The sequence below is a fragment of the Struthio camelus genome, chromosome 3 (assembly GCF_040807025.1).
Source record: "Struthio camelus isolate bStrCam1 chromosome 3, bStrCam1.hap1, whole genome shotgun sequence".
Lineage (NCBI taxonomy): Eukaryota > Metazoa > Chordata > Aves > Struthioniformes > Struthionidae > Struthio > Struthio camelus.
This window is the reverse complement of record NC_090944.1, coordinates 29,269,040-29,289,164: the sequence shown is the minus strand read 5'-3', so window position 1 is coordinate 29,289,164 and position 20,125 is coordinate 29,269,040. Positions and strand designations below refer to the sequence as shown.

The window sequence follows — 20,125 nt, the reverse complement described above, 5'->3', positions numbered from 1 at the left end:
CTGTACTTTCTTCTTTGTGTGTTTGCAGGCCTAATGGAATCATTAATTTTCTACATTCCCCAGCTGTATTATTCCTCCCCCTACATAACTGCTCTGCTGTCCTTATTGGTTTACTCCATGTTGGTCCATCAAAAAGCCTGTATTTATGTTCTCGCCCAAGGCCTCTTAAACCTCGAATTATCTTCTGGTCATGAAAGACAAAGTTACCGTTCTCTTTAGTGTACAGTCTTCCTTCAGATTAGTTGGTGTGAAAATTATTAATATTAACCTATTCTATTTTAAATGCCACTAATCCATTTTTAAGTCCCTAAATGATAAACTTCTTTAAGTCTTCTAGTTATTTTTCATGTCCCTCCTGTATCAGCAACAAGTTTTTCAATGCAGATACCCTTTTAAAGCCACTCAGAATTCTTCAGTGATGCAGAATTCTAGTCATGTGCAAGAAATCATTACTCTAAATATTGGTATCGTAGACAAATAGATCTGAAAGAAATCATTCTGTCCAGGATTTTTGCCTTGTAAGAGGATTAGTACCTGTACCATTGAGACAGATGTTTGTTCAGTTTTCTCTCAGAATCCCTCAGTGTTGAAAATCCATAATTTGACCCAGCAATCTGAGGACTTCTGTTTACTTGCAGTAGCAATATGCTAAAGAGAGATTTTTTTTTCCTATTAGATTGTTCCATTTGTCTTTGTAATATGCTTTGAAGTACTTGAAAACTGCCATCATGTCCTCTGTTTTTCTGTCTTTAAGGTAAACAACCCTAATTCATGCAGAATTACTTATAGAGGCCATTTTCCAGATCTCTGATCATTTTTAATTTTTATTTTGTTCCTAACTCTTTTCTGTTCATTATTTCTTTTCTGTAGTGTATCCATGAATCAACACTGTCATAATATTGTATAAAAAGAAACAATTCACTGGGATGTATTAAATACAACACTGTGGTAATGGATTACTTCATGGACATGAAGTAATCTTCCCTTGTATTCAGCACTGCTGAGGAACATTTTGTACTACAGAGCTGGAGTGCTATGTTCTCTTTTGGGCACTGTCATTTGCTGGGGGAGGGAAGCAAATCAGTTAGAGAGAACCAGAACTAGAGCAACAGAAATGATCTACGTTTGCCTTTATTGACACTAATATTTTGCTGTTGATTCTCGGTTACCTGTTTCCTTTCCTGAAGAAATGGTACAAGTTCTCCCAATTACATGCAGCTGATTATTATTCCTAGAGTGTAGTACCTTCCACTTTCTTTATGTTGTGCTTCATCCCATTTTTTTATATCTTTTTTGTATTAGTCAAGGTCATTTCAAATTTGAGTTCTGTGCTGTTCTGAGAAAATGCCTTCCTTTGTCTTGTGATCACAATAGTAGAAGTTGCATATAAAATACATCACAACAGTTATAAGAGAGTAAATTTAAGTCTGCCTTAACTTAGTGGTCAGAGCACTGACTGTGGGGCAGACAGCAAACCTAAAGTTCTCTCTGAATATGGAATTTCAACATAGTTAAATTTTCAAGAAAACTTTCAAAATTGTATTACAATCACTGTTTCTGAGATATAAGAAGTATTGTTAAAATATTTTTATTTATAATGTGGAATTTCACTTTTAAAAAGTTAAAGTTAAGTTCAAATATGATGCTAAAAAAAATTTCTTTGCCAATAAAGAAAGCTTATTTAGAAATGTATTGTATTTTTAGCAGTTGAAAATCAAACTGCTGTGTCATTGAAGCCATAAATATTTTTATTAAGAATAAAGATCAGCAAATGGCGATTTCTGCTGGTGAATCAGTATAACTCAGTGCACTAGAGCAGAGGATTTTTTAGATACAATAAGGGAAACTCTAGAGGATACATTTTCATATGGGTCTAAAGATACTGATGCGCCATTCAGTTGGCCGCAGTAGTGACCACAAATGATAAAAGCCATTTAGGCAGAGGGAAGAAGAGAGAGAAGTTTTGAGTTACTGAGAACTTCTACTTTCTAATTCCAGTAAAAGAGTTTTGTTTTTTTTTTAATGTAAAACAGTTACTAGCATGAACAGCCCGAAAATCGTTGCTCTAATCCAGTGTTATGTTTGAGAAGCAATTAGATGCAAACGAGTAAATAGTTTCTAGAAAAAAGACCTAGTATACCTCAACATCGCTTTTACACTTTATGTGTGCCTAATTTTTTGCAAGATTTTTCGAAATTAAACTTACAGTAATGAAGACAAATATTTATGCCATTGACACCAAAGTTTGGCCTATAAATGTCTACTCTGAAACAGAAATCGCAGCTGTGACATTTAGGCTGCAGATACAGTGCACTGAAAGAATTTATGATAGTTTGAGTAGGGTCCCAAAATATTATGCCGAACAGGGAGACTCTAAAGCAAGTACACTGACTTGACTTAGCTGCCTTAAGTAGTGAACAATAAAAGTCTGATAAAAGGTTACATGAAAAATTCTAGCTGCCTCTAGAAAGTGCTGTTTTCTTCTGTACGGCATTGACAGTTTTTGAGCTTGCTCAAGAAAGTAAGCCTCAGTGTTTTGTCTTTCAAAGATAGGATAGTGACTAAACTTTCTCAAATGTCACGATTAGTGTGAGGTACGTGCTACTGTTCTCCGTTTTCTCTTCCTCTCTCTGCGCACACATATGCTTTTCTTTTCCTGAGGCTAATGTCTAGAAAACTTAACAGTATGGTGTTTACTGGTATGGTGATCAACATTTACTTTCCTCATCTGCCCAAATTAATTTAAACACACATTCTACTTCTCACTATAAGCACCTAAATCCTATTGAGATGCAGCTCTCTAGGCACTGTGTGCATTCTTCATTACAAAGCACATGCGAATTTGATCTCTAACATTACTATATCATTTTTAGGATACATTTCTACTCTTCACATCTCACTTTCTGATATCAGTTATTGGAACAGCTACTTTATAAAGAAACTTTTTAAAAGAGAAATCGAGACAAACCCAGCATAGTTTAAATATTGTGTATACAAGTACATGCAAAAATTAAATTCCCATTAAAATATTCTTATTTGAAGAAACACTTTGTGCAGATTGGAATTGCTTAGTGAATATACAGTTACTTGTAACACCTCTTTAATACAAAGACAGAACAGGTGAATGCTCTGAATTCTAATTCACAATCATTTAAAATGATCTAAAAAAGCATACTTGAAAGGCTGAAAGAAATCTAGATTAATCTTCCTAATTCTGAAAGCAAATAGGGTATTGCTGCATGCCATCTTAGATCACATCGAAAGTTAGATGGAAGTGTGAGGTAGTATTTATTTTAATAGGAATAGATGAGCTTCAGTGACTTTCAGTTTAAATAGCGTGATAGAAAATGGTAAAATATTTAATCATGTACTCTATATGTTTCATTCATTATTTGATGGACTGTTACACATAAAAGTTCGGTTTTTTTCATTGTGTTACTTCTAAACATGTGTAACAATTACTAGCCAGTAGAATGTTCTGATTTTAGATTATATAAAGTATTCTGTAGAGTTCTGTTCTCTCAAGACGTTTCTGTAAAGCATATTCTGGCATATCAGCCAAAGTAACAATGATTGCCAGGCTGAGTGAAATAGTGATGCAGAACCTTTGAACAGCAGCAAAATGTGGGTAAGGTGATTTTGCAAGGCAATTCTGCTATTTGAAAATATTTGCTCTTATAGAGCATAGCTGTTAAGCAGATGGTGTTAACATAGTTTTCATATCCTGTTATGTATAACATTTTATTGATAAATCATCTGATCGTACTGGAAATTTTGAAGTATTGAAACTTAGGGAATATAAAGAAATGTCAGTTTACAAACAAGTGAGAATAACTAAAATTTACACCCTCACTGAACATTTTTTTTTCCTTCAGGCATTCCTAGCAGACACTAGGGGCATGATTCATCTGTTCAGAATTTGACACCTGTGTCTAGGTTGTCATTTATATTTATTTTCTAAAGTGGAAGTAGAGAGCTATGATGCAATTTGCTTCATTTTAGATGGGTGCATAGAAGAGATTGAATAAATCATGTTCCAGAAGTTTTATTTCTTACCACTGGCTTTACAGAATCCAAATGGCTGTCCTAGATGTGAATTTCTACATTGTAAACCTTTGTGGTGAGATTAATTTCAAGCATAAAAAATCCACATATAGATATCTACTAGCATGATAGATGTCTGCATCTCATTATAACCATGGAGATCTGGCCAAGCCTCCAGCTAGGACTTGGTTTTCCTATAGGGCCACATACATGTATAGGTTGTCTTGGATATCCTAAAGTGCCTTGAATAACAGCAGTGGCCTACATGCGGCACTAATGAGAACCTGATGAGCAGTTCAACTAAGCAATTCGTATGTATACTTTAAGGTAAATTGAATTGCTATCTAGGCTGCATTTTCCATTTCCGTGGACTGTAGTGCATGCTTTGGCACTTTCTTTCTGTATAGAGCTACATGACATCTAAATATAAGTGCCTTAAGCTTGAACAGATCCCACCTTTAAAGACCACAAGGTTTTACTAACAATCACCAGAGAACTCTCTGCTTAATCTTTTTAGTAATGAAAATATTGTTATAAAGGTCGTATGCCATTTTTTATTTTACTTTTATATCAGTTGAGGAACATCCATTCAGTGCACAGGTTTCTCCTTTAATGCCATTATTCCGTACTTTGCATAGTCTGCTATTTAATGAAATAAAAACAAAATACACAGGTGAGTGACTTGATTTAAAAGTCTTTAAAAAAAATTGCAGCTAAATCTTAATTTTTTTTTTTTTTTTGATTTCTTCCATTACACAGAGAAAAGTGCACAGTGGTCTGATGGTACTGTTACAAACATTATAAATTAATAAACAAATATTACTCTCAAATATGACAATCTATTTTCAGAACAGGTGCTTTAATCTTTCTCTTCTGTGCAATGACTGTAAAGTTCTGAAATTATACTAATCTGCTTGTTTTAACAAATAGCTATAGCATTCTGAATTCCAGTTTAGTAGGAAATCTGTGCATATGTAAGTAAACCAAAAGTCAAAACAGATTTTCTTTTCTATTAGTCACATAGAAAACTTTGAAGATAATTATTTCTTCTGGCTACAAGATATCTTTTTAGATTTTACCTTTTTTAATACAAAAATACTAGACTACCAATAGAATTTAATATTATTGTAATGATGTAACTTCAGAAATATATACCTATTTGACTAAAGCAAATTGAAACCTGTAGCACCTATATCTTTGCAATATATTTGTCTGTTTTACTGCATGAAAACAGTTTTGTACCGTAATAGAACTCTGTATCTTAAAGGTAACATTTATGAAGGATATAGATTTTTTTTCCTGAGTCAGTGGAAAGAACAACTTTGAGTCAGTAACAATATTACACTTCTCCACCTCTTGCTGAAACTGAGAAGTGCCTATGCATACATACATACATATACACGTACATACATTCTGCTTCTAATACAAATTCATAGTAAGCTGTATGATTAAAAATAAATAGAATTTGCTACAGCCAAAAAAATCTTTTGTTAAACAGTACAATGGGAATATATTTTTACATATTAAAACATACTTCAAAGACCATTTAGCCATCTTTTTACAGTACAGAAGAGGCTTTTTATGTTTAATCCATTGGAAGTCTAAAAACAGACCCGTTTCCCACTTTTTATAAAGAATGCTTTGTTATATACATTTTGTGTATTGAATGGGATAGCAGTTATTGTTTATCACTGTGAAGTGTTCACATAATTAAAATCTTTGTTTCTCTTTCTGTGCCTTGTTTTCACAGACTAAAACTGGTATTGCATTGCTGTATGACGAAGTATCTGAAAATGCCTATGACATCCGACTGAAGCTTACAAAAGAGGTATTAACAATTCAAAAACAAGATGTCGTCTGTGTTAGTGGAAGTGATCACATTGCAAATGTAAGTGCTTCTAGATCTCTGTTTTTTGACTGTATATTTTAATATCTTGTACAGAGATCAGAATATGCTATTGGAATGCAAGGGATACTATTGGGTAATAGAAGATATGTAATGGTCAATATTTTCTTTTGTGTGTATTTGCGTTCTTGTAGGTAAGAACTTATTTTTTACCTACAAGATCCTTTATGACCTGACGTTACAAGAAATTAAACAACTATAAATATTGAGACTACAATATTCTTCCATCAAATAGTGTTACGTTATTAAATGAAAAAAAGGAAAGAAAAAACTATATTTCCAACTAAAATCAATTTAAGAGTAAACTAATACAACAAGGCCGTTTCTTCATTGGTGTATCAAGTATTGACAGTTGTCTGTTCAAGGGCGCAGAGCTGTCTGGGAGAATGCTCAACAGATACTTGCTTCATTTTAATTCTTTTTCAAACACAGACCAGGCTTACTTAGTGCCAGTGTATGTATGGCATTGTTTTCTGTTTTTTCCCAAATTCAGTTATAATGTTTTTCTAAAGCATGTGGTGTCCCTAAGCTATAGAAAAGTCTTCTGTATCACTGTTTAATCTTGTCACTAAAAAAAACTGGAGGTATTTTCTATAAGGAGTACAACAATGTTGTATTTTGAACATCTCCAAATAGTATATTTTATTTCCTCGTATGAGCAGTGCTCCTCTTGAAATTAAGTGTAGATATCCCAAATTTACCGAGTAAAATAAAGTTCATGAACAGTGCTGGTATTTGCTAGAACAAACAATGCATAGCAGCATCCTCAGAGAGAGGGCAAAGAGGGAGCCTCCTGTCTACTTGTTATATTGCACATTTCATCTGAACATACAGTCTAGGACTAGGAGACATCACGTGCGTTTATGATATCCTGCTGAGGATTAAGAGCCAAAAAGTATATAGGGGTATCTGTATGTTCACATATAGAGATGTATGTGTATGTGTGTATATGAGAGTGAGAGAAAGAACCTGCTTATGTAACACACACGCATTCATTTCAGCCACACTAAATATCTGTATTTTTGTTTAATATCATGCAAAAACAAACAGCTCTTAGAATTTAGAAACATTGTATACTGGTTTCAAACATTGTCTGTGTAATTCAAAGGAACATGACTTGATTTTAAAAATGTACAAAAAGACTGCATCAGTTGGCAGCTAGTGGAAGGCCACTTAGTGAACTGAAAGATATGTCACATTCTGGTTGGTTTGCTGAAATAAATATAAGCCTCAGCCAAAAATTGTCAGCTTGCGTATACTTTCCACTTCACTGAGGAGCATGAAATGCTACAGATTTTAACTGCAGACATTGTCTGTTGGTAGCACTGATAAGTTGTATGCAAACTGTGGTTACAAAAGCCGTAGTAAAATGTTGCATGGCTGCAATTCATGGTGTCTGTACATATAAGCAGACATGATCGCTCTGGTCTTGGTGGTATCTAGATGCCTTGTGTATAAATTTTCTTCCATAAAAAAAGAACTAAAATTCATGGTACTTAATTCTGAGCTACTTCTTGACTCAATCAGCACAGGCTAGTTGCATCTGAGAAAAAAAATGTAATCAAATCTGTAGCTGTATTGATCATCTTTCATTGATCAAAGAAAGCAAGCCTGATGCACTTTACTGCTAAACTTCATGTGTCCCCTAAGCAGTATTTCCTAGAGGAAGACAAGACAGGAAAACAGGCTCTGATAATACTTGAGATCTTAAGATAAGAAGTAGGATTTTGAAAAAAGTTCTGGAAAGGGAGAGTCATTGTAGAGTACCAAAGCTCTGGTATGTAGCCATGTGTACGGAATGAGCTGAAGATTCCAGGTTGCATTGCGTGACCAGTAACAATTAAAAATTGCTAAGCCTAGAGATGAAAGCATAGCCGGGGAGTTCCTCAGAAAGGAAACACCTTTTTCAGGATATAGAAAGTAGCATTAATGTGTAGAAGTGAGGGAGTTACTTATACAGTTCAGATGGCAATCTAGGTTTGAGTTGCAAAGTGCTAGGAATGAAATTCATTAAGAAGGAATTCTTCCTCATCATGGTGTTGGTAGGCAACACGGGTAATTCTGCCAACCTGACCTTTCCAGGAAAACACTGAAAAATCAGGTGACCATACGCAGACAACTAGGTCTTCCTCACCCTGTGGAATTTTCTATACTATAGTAGACCCTATAGATTTGTACTGTTCTAAATTCATGTAATAATTCATCCTCTCCATATTGCTATCATTGGTGTTTTTATTTTTTTAACAAATGCATTGAATTTATATAATAGAAATTATAAATTGAAAAATTGGGTTATTTTGAAAATCTTACTCCTTTTAATGTTTGATTGTTTACATTATTCCTAAGTTATCCTTAAGTTTTCCATAGGTTTTGTTGCTGAAAACTTTTAAATCCAAACCACAAAGCTCATATCTGTTGTTTTTCCATGAGCCTTTCAAGATCTCCTTAACTTGTCTCTTCTTGAAAGCATTATCTTCAATGCACATGAGTTTCTGTTGTCAAACTCAAATGAGAAAAATGGATTAAATCAAGGCTTCATGGCAATATTTGCTTTGATTTACTTTGAGCCAAATAGACATTTTTGGAACATTAGCTTTTTAAAAAATGCCATTTGAGTGTAACATTAAGATGAACGTTTTAGTTTTTACAGAATATAAATTACCAGTATATAGGAATTCAAAGGCAGAATTTGAAATCAGGGTGAAATAGCTGGTAGTCCTCTAGCACTCTCTTTGGTAATTCTAAAATTCTGGATACACAGCTACATGAGATACATTCAGATGAGAAAAATGTTTTACTTTTAAGTGTTTCAAGAAAATAATTTTGCTGCTGTCCTCTATATGACTATACTTATTCAATATGTTAATAGAAAATTATAACCTGAAAGGCAATTTTATAGCAACCACAGACAATGACATTGTCTTACTGATTTATTCTCCTTCTTTCTATACTTCACCTTTGTTATTTATTATTCATTGTTAATCTGTATTTTCATACAGCCATTCATCACACTATTTCCTTTATAACAAAAATAGAAATAACTCATTTGCTTTCTTTATGTAATGATCTCAAATATGTAGGAGGAAAAAAGCTTTTGCTGTTAGAGTTGCTTTTCGTAGGTGGAATATGTGAATGGGAAAATACTGAAAAAAAAGTTCCGTATCTACTTGTGAGAGTATTTAATTCCCTAGCATTTTGTGGAAAGCATTCCAAATTATCTATTCTGCTCTGCTATCTGTTCTTTCTCATATACTTCCAGTCTCCTTGGGACCGACCAATTCATTGATCTTGTGCAATACAGAGGACTACACAAGCCACTGGGGTGGGTTGGACAGATTGTTCCATAAGGATCTCACATTGAATGTACAGATAAAAGTCAGGTCCTCTCACTGTAACATACTACTAATAGTAAATTACTTTTAGGAGCATCATCTTGACCTTTACTTGTTTCATATTTTGCCATCCGTCATACATTTTTAAGCACTTAGAAAGCTGTTCACCTGTTCATGAGAAAATGTAGAGCTGGTTTTCTGTAATTTCATGGCAGCTCATACCATTTCACTAGCACATTTCACTAGTCATTTAACTGGGATGTAGAATAATGAGGGAGAGGAATGTGGTTTCCGTAATTCAAGGTGTATATAGAAGAAATAGGTAAAGAAAGAGTTCTCTTTGCATTTAGGTACTAGATTCTTCACAGTGGAAAAGATGACTTTTATATGTGTATAAAAATCCTTCCAGAAGTGGAACCACTGTGGAAAATAACATGTTTTCAGTGTCTGATTGTATATTATTTGGTTGATTATATATTATTTGATTATCTCTATATATTATTAAATATATATTCCTTTCAACAAAATGTTTCAGTCATTCAGACTTGCAAAGTGCAAGCAGTCCGAACAAGTCTTCATGACTTAGTTCAGAGGGGTCTAATTGGTAGGAAGAAGGAGAATGTATGGGAGAATCATTCATAGAAGCAAAATTTGAAAATATTGACAGAAGTAATATATTGAAATTAAATACTTTTAATTATTTGCTAAGTATTTTTAACTGTAATTTTTTTTTCAAAATAGTTTAAAAATACTCACAGAAGCAAATTAGTTGTATGATAGCTAAGAATGTATTATTAGTTAAAGGAGAAACAGGGAGGAATTTGTTTCTGTGCTTTCATAACATGGTGCACTTTACTAAGGTATAATATTTCTGTAACTTTTTGCTGCTCCACTTGTTAAAATTAATTTCCTATATATTGCTAGTACCTCACTTCCTTCCTCAATATTCTTTGTTTTCCTTCCATGTATATTGCTATCTTACTTCTCCTGCTGTCAGCCCAGTTTTAGGCCTCTCCACTTTTTGTAAACATTGTTTTTTATTTTTCCTTTGCATTACATTTCTGAGTCTTTTCCCTGCAAAGTCCACTGGCAAAGTAAGAAAAAAAAATGCATCTCGCTTTTTATCGCTATTAACCAGTCCCTCCAGCAGAGCTGAATTGTCTTTGACTTGATCGGTGGTAGGACAAATAGGTTTCTGATGCAGGCTCTTACCTTTTTAATTGGAAGAGGACTCTTTAGAGGCTTATGAGAGACTGATATAATTAGAATGACAAACCTTCACATCCTGGGTACACAATCCAGTTCCGCAAGTCTTATCTTAACTGGAGTTTGCCACATTGAAATGAGGTAGGTGAATAAGGATGAAAAATAGCAAGACTGATTGTTTTGTTAATCCAAAAAAACAGAAACAACCATCTGAAAGTACTGTTTACATCCCCGATGAGACTGCTATGGCTTTTTTCTCTTTATAACGCAGATGCTAATAAGGACAGAAAATAATGTTCATTTAGCAAAACCTCTAGAGAATAGGTCTGCATTGAAAGTTTCTTTATAACCCAAGTTATAACATTTATATTTATTTGGATATATCAAGCTGGTGATTAAAGAAAGACTCTTTCTTTTGAAAATAAGATATTTTGTAAGGAGGAAATACTTTATTTAACCTTTTGTTATTTGTTTTCTATACACTGGGAAGCTGACCTAGATATTTAGAAGACGCATATCAAATAATCCCTTGGGATATATTATTAAAGATCCTAAGCTCTTGTTGCTCTCACTTTGAGGGCACTTAAAAGTTTATGTCAAAAAATAAATAACGAATATGAGTATTCATCAGCATGATTAAAAAAAATCCAAAACTTTGATTTGTTATTAAAGGCAAAAAAGTAAGTAGCATAGACAAAAATCGTAATAAGTGTACAGAGGAGAAGCATACAAGGGGTTCTGTGGATATCCCTGAAAAAAAATTTCTCCCTGAGATATGGTCAGAATCTAGCTGATATACTGTCAGAAGCTAGTGCTCTTACCAAAAAGGCAGAAAAGAGTACAGAGTCTATATTCTGTTTTGCTAACCAGGCATACAGATAGACAGATATGTGCATCCTTTATTAAAATTTAAATTAATTTATTGTTGTACATCAAGCCATGACAAACTGTCAAGATTGGTAAATTGCTGCTCTATATATTTTGAAAGATTGTGCAACACTTAAAAATCTTCAATAGTTTAGAGGCAGAGTATCTGACTGTGTGGAAACATGAGCATTTTTAGTTATGGAACAGGACACCAATGGAGGCACCCTCTGTTTTTCATCTTTGCCTTCACACCTGCCAACATGTAACAGCAAATGCAAATTAAATTATTCAACTGAAGGACAGCTGTGTTCTGGAAGGATTTACCTATAACTCTTGTTATAAGATGTCTTTTTACTTGAAAGAAATCAGCTTAATCTTAATAGGAAAAGAAAGAAATATATCTTGCCCATACTTGTAATAACAATTAGCAAATCTGAAAATCCAGATTTGTAGATGATCTGCACAGCCTTTATCTATATTGTCACTCTCACAGTCTGGGATCAGTCCGAGTCCCATGTCCTCTCTTATCACTTGCCAAAGAAAGCTCCTGTCCCAAATTAAACATCTTACAACTCAGTGAAGGAGTTCCTGAAGACTTTTGTGAACCTATACCAGTACTTATACCAATAGTGTCACTGAGACATCTATAATATGATCACCACACCCTGAAGAATGAACTACACTGTGGTTTGTCAGAGTCATCTTTATTAGAGCAGATAACAAGGTAATTTAGACTGGTCTCTGGAGTCACCTAGTTCAACTCCCCACTCAAAGCTGGGACAGCTTCCAAGTTTGGTTAGGTTGCTCGAGGCCTTCTGCACTCAAGTTCAGAATATCTCTCCAAAATATCTCTCCAAGGATGGAGATTCCACCACCTCTCACCAGGGCAGCCTGTTCTAGTACTTAACCACTTTCACTATGAAAATATTTCCCATTATGTTCAACTGTTGTGACTGATGCCTCTTATCTTTTTATTGTGCACCTCTGAGAACAATCTGGTTCAGTTTTCTTTATAATTCTCCTTTAGGTTGGCAGGCTTTAAAAATAGAATGAGTGACTTCATTTTATCAAAAAATGAACCAAGACTTTGATCTACAGTAATGGAAACAGTTATAAGAAGATAAACGGATAAAAATATCTAATTATATTATACTTGATACAGATCGTCTACAGCTGTCCCAGATCTCAGCTTGCATGTGAGAAGATCTGCTTTGCCTCTGTACAAACCTCCACTGGTCCTGGCATGCCTCAGTCAATTTTTATAGCTGCATTTTTTTCCTGTTCCTTTGGGGGAAAGATGACATCCTGTGCAAAAATCTTGTGTTAAAAGTTCCAACTATCTCTTCACAGTACTCTTTAGTTTTCTGTTTACCTGTCTTTTATTACAGCTTACCTCCTCTTCATGGAGCTGGAGAATGAGGCATCACATGTTGCCATGGAGAATTACTTCATTCTTTTCTCTCTCTTTATTGAGGTTTCTTGACTTATATTTCCATTTTCTCCTTAATTCATTCAATTTCCTGACAAGTTACAGTGTCTTTCTAAGGCTATAAAGCTATTTCTAAGGCTATAAAACAGTATTTTAAAAGGGACATGGACTGAGAGCTAAAATTTATACAGATGCTCTTTGAGCAAAAAGCATTTCTGAGCTAAACATGCTGCAACCAACAGCGTAACAAATTCTATTTGTGAAATAGTTCTTCGATTGGCACCCTCCCCCAATACTTGGAAAAACCTTTATGTTATTTTTCATTGCATTATATAACAGTTTACCTAGCTAATGGTAAGGTTCTGGTGGTTACAGTTCCTGAGAGAGTTGTATTAACAACCTGTGGCAATACATGAATGTGCCAGATTCAGTCTAAGTGGCCAGCTGTGAAATTTAGGTGAAACCTTCGCTGGTTTCTTAAGAATTGTGTATACTCATGGTCTTTCATAAAGGCTGCGGGACACATGTAAGTAGTAACAGTAGTCAGTAAAGAAGCAATCAAAACTCAGTGCTTCTTGTCATTTAATTAAGTGTTCTTTGATGCTGGACTACAAAGTACTGGAACAAGGAACTTCTCTATTCCAATCCTAGGTATTGGCGTTGTAAATCTTCTGAAAAGCTGAATGATTATGTGAAGTCTGCTAGCCTTATCGTGGATGTCTATATTAATCAGTGATAAATCATAATCCAGCACCATCTCTAGTTACAGCCGTCACGTACACTCTTTCTCCCAGGCATGATTTTTCTCCTGACTTTCACCTTCATAGAATTTTGGCAAGTGCAGTCCCTTCTGTAGGTTAAAATCCTCATTTCTAAGAAGAGAGTCGGGCAAAGGACAGACTGACCACTGCAACCAGTGGGACGGCAGAAGTGTGCTGATAATCAATGAGCAGTGAGGGTTATGTAAGTGGAAACCTCAATATATGGCAGAATATTAAATATACGTAGGACAATTTGCTGAGGAAGCTCTGGGACTGGATAGGTGGAGGGTGTAAGTTGAGAAAATCCTTATCTGCAGTGATCTCTCCACCTTTGCTGAGGAGAGAACTTGGTAAAGGATTTTACATAGCCTTGCTCTCCCCTGCATCCTCTTTTGTTCATACTGTGAATACGGCAAGCAGCAAGATGTCTGCATTATGTGGTATGTTTTACTGGGTCTCACATTTTCACAGGATCTGTCTCTTCAATCAATCATTTTTTATCTTGTAACTTCCTTGTGGCAGCTTCAGCAATAAGAAAAGATAAAATTTAGCTGGTATCTTCATCTTCATCTTTTTTTCCCTTTTTTGTATCATGCTGTTTCTTTCCTTGCATCCACGTGGGACAGGTTATAGACTTGTTTTAACTCTTCATATTGCACCTTCTCCTAGTTCCTTTTCCCTGAATATTTTCCAAGAGCTTGGCTGGTAAATTCTGCCTTATAGTTTGAGACTGGCTTTCATTTTGTATTGTTAACCCGCCATGTGACTTGGGAGTAAATTTGGTGCCTTACTTCCAACATCTAAGATGGCCTTTAGGGGCTACTCTTTCCACTAAAGGACTAATACAATCCCAGAACTGGGAATAATGTTTCTTTATCTAAAAAAAAACAACGAAGACTGAACTACTCCAAAGAATGCAGCGGTGATTTCCTTGCTTGCATTTTTCTAGCTTGCTGTTTAGCCACTTACCTTGCTTAAGGAATTGTCTGTCTGCTGTTAAGGTAACAGTGTGTCATGGTTTGAGGCAGAACTGGCAATGATGTGGGGGCTAGATGGGCTCAGGTACTAAAGCACATATGGACAAGTGACATGGCAGCTTTACAGTGGGGGAGGCAGCAGGAGGGTGCTGGGCAGGCCACTATCATGGTTTCTCCCACGACCTCCCTGTCCCATGGCAGGGCAGACTGGGCAGCCCTGGAGGACGGCAGGGCCAGGGCAGTGTCCTGGCAGTGCAGTGCACAGCTGCACTGGACCCCCGTTCCCCCCCCGCCCCGTCCCTCCCCGCCCCGCCGCCGTGAGCCCTCAGGCACTCCAGCCGTCTCTGCAGAGGCTCTGCTGGGTCCTCCCGGAGACCTCGGTGGCCCTCGGTTTTGGGATTGGGCAGAGGATGCCCAGTTCTGATTGGCTCAAATTGCCGTGGCACCTGGTGATTGGCTGTTGCTGGGGGCGGGGGGGCAGCGGTGCTCAAAGCCTGCCCTTCTGGAAAGTTCTGTGCGCTGTGGCAATGACAGGTTCGCAACTTTCACTTTGATTAACAGGTTGTTTGCTCTACAATTGCTTTCCCATTCTTGTCCGGTTCCTTATAACTATAGTACAGCCACACCTAACCTATGCCAGCTACCACATAGTCATGACTGTTGGCTGGCATCTCCTAGTCTTGTTATGATTTATTTCTGATACAAAATAGGTAGTAAAATACCCATTATTTTTCCACAAGGCATGATGAACAGTCATTTAAATAATTATTTCTCTTTCTAGAGAAGGTCTTTCTTTGCTGTATGAGCTTACTTTTTTAGAAAGAACTCGAATTTCCAAGTATATATGTTTGTGTATATTACTTTTATAGCCACCTATGATCATTATTTTCATACATTTGCTGATTAAATGGAAATGAAAAGAGTAAAAATAAAGTGTTGGTGACCTTCATTTTTCTTAAAAAGATCTGAAGAAACAGCTATTTCAAATGGTCCAGCATTTTCTAAGATGTACTCGAGTTTGATGTTTGGAAATAATGCATGCATTTGTTAAACTTTTCTAGCAGACTTTTACAGAAAAAGCATGCCTGGTACATATTGAATCTTCTCCCAAATATATCCATTTATATCAAATTGTGTGGAAAGTGTCAAGTGCCTCCTCATGAAATCTCTCTCCTTGTTCATTAAGGTACAAATAGAATATTGTTCCTAAAAAAAGATCCCCTTCCTCAACTGCCAGTACTAGATGTTGACAATCTGGAAATGATAACAGAATGCGTAGACATTGATGGGTGGATGTTAAATCCTGCTGCAAAACACTAAACTGAAATCTGTGGTTATTCAATGACAGAGAGCAAGCAGGAACAAAAATGATAACTATAACTGACTTCTGACGTTGCCCCTTAGGCTCCATGCACATCACTGCGTGTGATTGGATACACATATATAAAAGACCTATCCAGAGAGATGTATGACCGCATAGTTCCCCAAATTATATTTAAAAAGTATCAGAAAGCAAGTCTGGATATTCTTTTAGAAACTTTACAAAAACTATAGGATGTTTTTGGCTATATCGTTCTCAGTGGTTGTGTCTGTGAGTCAGAATTTATGATTTCTTTGTAAGGAAATATACTCAAAATGAGAATGGTCATTCCTATTTTTCCTAATAGAAAGATTTCAAAAGCGGATTAAAAACTTATTGAAAAGTAGCTAGTATTAAAAGCTAGTTTCAGTAGCGATTGTAACTGTTACAACCCCCACTTTACACCTCCAGTTACTAGCTAGTCTTTTTTCTAGTTATTGATCTTTTGCTCTTTTATTTGGTGTCTGTGTTTTCAAGTTTTCATTGCATTTGTTTTTTAACATATTCTCATCTAGCATTGTTCTTGGAGTTCTTGAAAGTTTCGGCCTTACTGCTGTCTATGTCAATATTGATGACTAAGATCTTTTAAGCTCCCCCGTTATTTAGTTGCGTGGGTTATTTCAATCTAGAGGTCTCCTGAAATTGTCTCTGGGCTTGTAAAACCCTTTGGGACTAAGTGTAAGGAAAAAAATACAGACTTAATTAAAGAATATATTACTGGTACTGCTTTTACTCCTAAAGCTTTGGAGAGCTGCAGGTTGTTGAAAGCAACACAAGTACTGAACCCCATCCTGCCCAAGTCTGATTTCATCTGTGGTCTGTGCCTGTCAGTATCTTAGGTTGGGTCCTTTCTGCTTTTTCACATCTTTCACAGCTCTCTTATGCGTTGCAGTTGTTTGCCCCACTGCACAGAACAAGGTCTTGTTCTGAAATAAAGCCCTTGTCTCTGAGCTATGTGCTGTGACAAGATATAAACGCATTGGTTGTGCTCTGGCTTCCCTGCAGAGCAAATGTTATTCCATGAGGATGATAGTGACTGAGGGACAAACAAGTTGATTACTTCTAAACATTACTTCTAACCACAAAATTTAGCTTAATGCTAACCCTTTCACTTTTGCAGCTACATTTTTTTTTTAACATAGAAATTGCTTTCCCTTTTGTCTTGATGGCTGCTAATCTGCTAATGTTAGTCTTTTACCACAAGCAAAATGCTTTCTTAAATGCAGTTCTGTTGTCTTTGAACATACCTAAGCTTGTTCATGGTCAACAGCCGTGAACTCCAATGTTCCCATGCTTTGGAACACAAAAGTTTTACTCAGGCATGTACAGCTCAATTTCCTTCAACATTGGCTTTCAAGTGCTATGTAATAGAGAAGAAAGAATTATGACAACTGACAGAGGAAGAACTGGAACAGTTCACTGAAGAGTTTTAGTTTTAACCAAGATATTTAGTATGATATGTTGTTAAAGACAGTCATGCAGGCAGGCTTACAAGGGTAAAAGACTAATGTGGGAGTTAACATCGCAGAGCTGAAGATGCCATAGATGAGGCTGTGACTGAGTGAGATAGCATAGGGGTAAATGTAAAGGGACTATTTGAAACAGAATAAGAACAAATCTGTGAAGAACGCAAAATGAGTGGAGAATCTGCTACCTAGGCCTAGGGAAATACTCAAACATATGGGAATGGTTGTTAGTTCCAGAGTATCAACAAAAAAATGCTTGCTGTTTTTTTTTTCCTTTCTTTTTTTTTCATAAGCTGCATTTTAATTTAAAGGCATTTACAAGACATATTTTAGTCATATTTTAAGAGAATAATTACTGTCTTTATCAATAAGATGTTCTTTTTTTTTGCCCTTTTGCTTATATTCTGTGCTCTGACTGTCTGCTCTAGTAGGCAGTTGGATTCAGTTTCACAGAAGGCCATATCCATCTTATAATTATTTGCAGCATGCACCTATAAAATTCCAGGAAATAATTTTTTAACTGTGACTATCTAATTGGCAGCAAGAACAAAAGTGCAAAAATTGAAATGAACACACAGACAATATTTGTATCTGCACACAATCCCTAATGCTAATTCTTGTGAGTTGACTTTGGTTTCTTGGACCAAAGAAAGTGTTTAGGAATTTTATTTCTACTCAAACCTTAAGTAGAATTCACAGAAATAATTCAGCTTATGCACTTACATTTTCTAACTTTTCATTTTATGACTTGTTAATCACTTTTCAGTTTTTCCAGAAACAAATAGCAGGTTTAGTAGAGATACCAAGATTGGAACCCATCATTTCACATTTGGATTTACACCCAGAGTTAGGCTTTGTTTCAGCTTCTACATTTTTTTGCCTTACCCATCTGTTGCAGTCTTTTGCCTGTCATCTTAAATTTCAAGATCTGTATAGTGATACTTTTTCTGAGATAGATGTGTTGGTAACCAATATCCTTGAAACCTCTTGATATTATTATAGTGCTGTATAAAAAATGTTAGAAATAATCATAATCTTGCAAATCCTCTTTCTCCGATATTAAGAAAAGTATAGTCCTAACTGGGCTTCTGTGGTGAGTATGTATTTCTGTGCTTTCTTCTAAAAGATTCCGTGATTGTAAATTTGGGGGAAAAACTGAACGTCTTATTTTCTAAAATTTTGTGGCTAGGTATTGATAGTACAACACTAAAACGCTACAGCAGTGAGGATGTTACTGGTCTATTCAGGCTTACAACTAACTTTTCAAAGAGAAAGCCCATTTCCAAAATATATATTTTTCCACAGTAAACTAAGTCTAAATGAAAAAAAAAAGCGAGCCTATCCAGTCACAGAACTTCTTGAGATGCAAACAAATGAAACTGCCTGTTATACATGTAGGTAAATCCGTCCTCTCTTTCTATTGTTGATACTTTTGATACTGGTCAATTTATCTATTTCTTAAAATTATGCAGCTAGAGTGTCATACCCAGTATGTTAATCCAATTCTTAAGCATGATGATAGGTATTACATAGCCAGTATTACTTGGAAAAAATGTATAATTGAATCCTTGTCTACTTGGAACAATGAAAGTCTCACAAAAGTAGGAATATTTCACGTTGGTATCCTGAACAATTTCAGTTTTAATAATTGCATTCTATCTACTCAAATACACCCTGAAGTTCCATGCAGGCATATTCTTCCTCTAATTTTCTAAAAACAAGAAATCAAAAAGCCTACTATGCTGTGTGCTGTAAGAAGTATAGAATTGCTTCTGCTTTGTAGCACAACTTGAGTAAGTGATCTTTATAGTATACTTATTGAGTACTTTGGAATGAAGCGCTTTAATAAATTAAGGAAATATTAAAGGAAATTATTTCCTTATTAAAGGAAATAATTAATTAAACAAAATACTAGTTAAAAAGTAAAATAGTATTAATTTCAGATTTTCTGTTCAGATTCAGATTGATAATTAATAACACTTTCTAAAGAGTTTTCCTTGCCTATACTGAAATAATATTATGGAGTCATCATACAATCAACTGTAGCTCTGTATTTTTGTGATTGTTTTTTTAGACATCTACAGATATCTGCCTTTAAACTCAAACCATAAATAAATTAGTCTGAATAGAAAAATTATACCTAACATACAGGCAACTAAGAAGTGAAATAAGCTGTCTCTGTATTTGAATTATACAAAAACATTAGGTTTTCATCATGCATAAAGTTATCGTTGATGTCTTCAGAAGATTTCTTTTTTTGGAGTTCAGTTTTGGCATGAAGTTCTTGGAGAAGAATTTTGTTTTGTAACTGCATACAAAACTAGCATGAATTTTTATCGAAGTTTCATTGCTGCGAAATTTTGTCTGCATAAGTACTGCTTCAGATCGAAGATCTACTGAGTCTAGTATCCTTCTTCCAAAATTAGCCATTAGTGTACCCTAGGAAAGCGTAAGGATGGGGCAGGAATATATGATGCTTTTCTTAACACTTTCCCTGCCCCAAATTATTCAGGATTTTCCTGAGCAAAATACAGTTTATATTAGTTCATAACAGAATTATTTTCCATGCACTTGTTCAGTCTCCCCTTGAACTCATGTAGATTCTCAGCATCCAAAATTTTTTTCTCATCAAACTCTATAGATCTGCTACTCATTGCACAAAGAATCACCTATTTTTGTTTATTCTGAGCCTAGCTCCTAACAGTGTTATTTGATACCTCCTAATTCATATATTGGAAAAGACAATAAAAACTGATTCCCATTCACTGTCTTCCATG

The 20,125-nt window shown here is 35.3% G+C and overlaps 1 protein-coding gene across 11 annotated transcripts in view; it reads left to right on the top strand.

The window, feature by feature from the left end:
- The window catches only part of SNTG2 (syntrophin gamma 2), a 285,354-nt gene that overhangs the window by 112,247 nt on the left and 152,982 nt on the right, over positions 1–20,125 (top strand). For 9 of the 11 annotated variants that reach the window (XM_068937274.1, XM_068937273.1, XM_068937271.1 and 6 more), the window contains exon 2: positions 5,795–5,932. In XM_068937274.1, coding sequence (XP_068793375.1) covers positions 5,895–5,932 — 38 coding nt within the window. In that variant the 5' untranslated portion in view covers positions 5,795–5,894. Of the gene's footprint in view, positions 1–5,794; positions 5,933–20,125 lie in introns of those variants that run through there. The other 2 variants (XM_068937268.1, XM_068937276.1) reach the window with 2 other exon arrangements.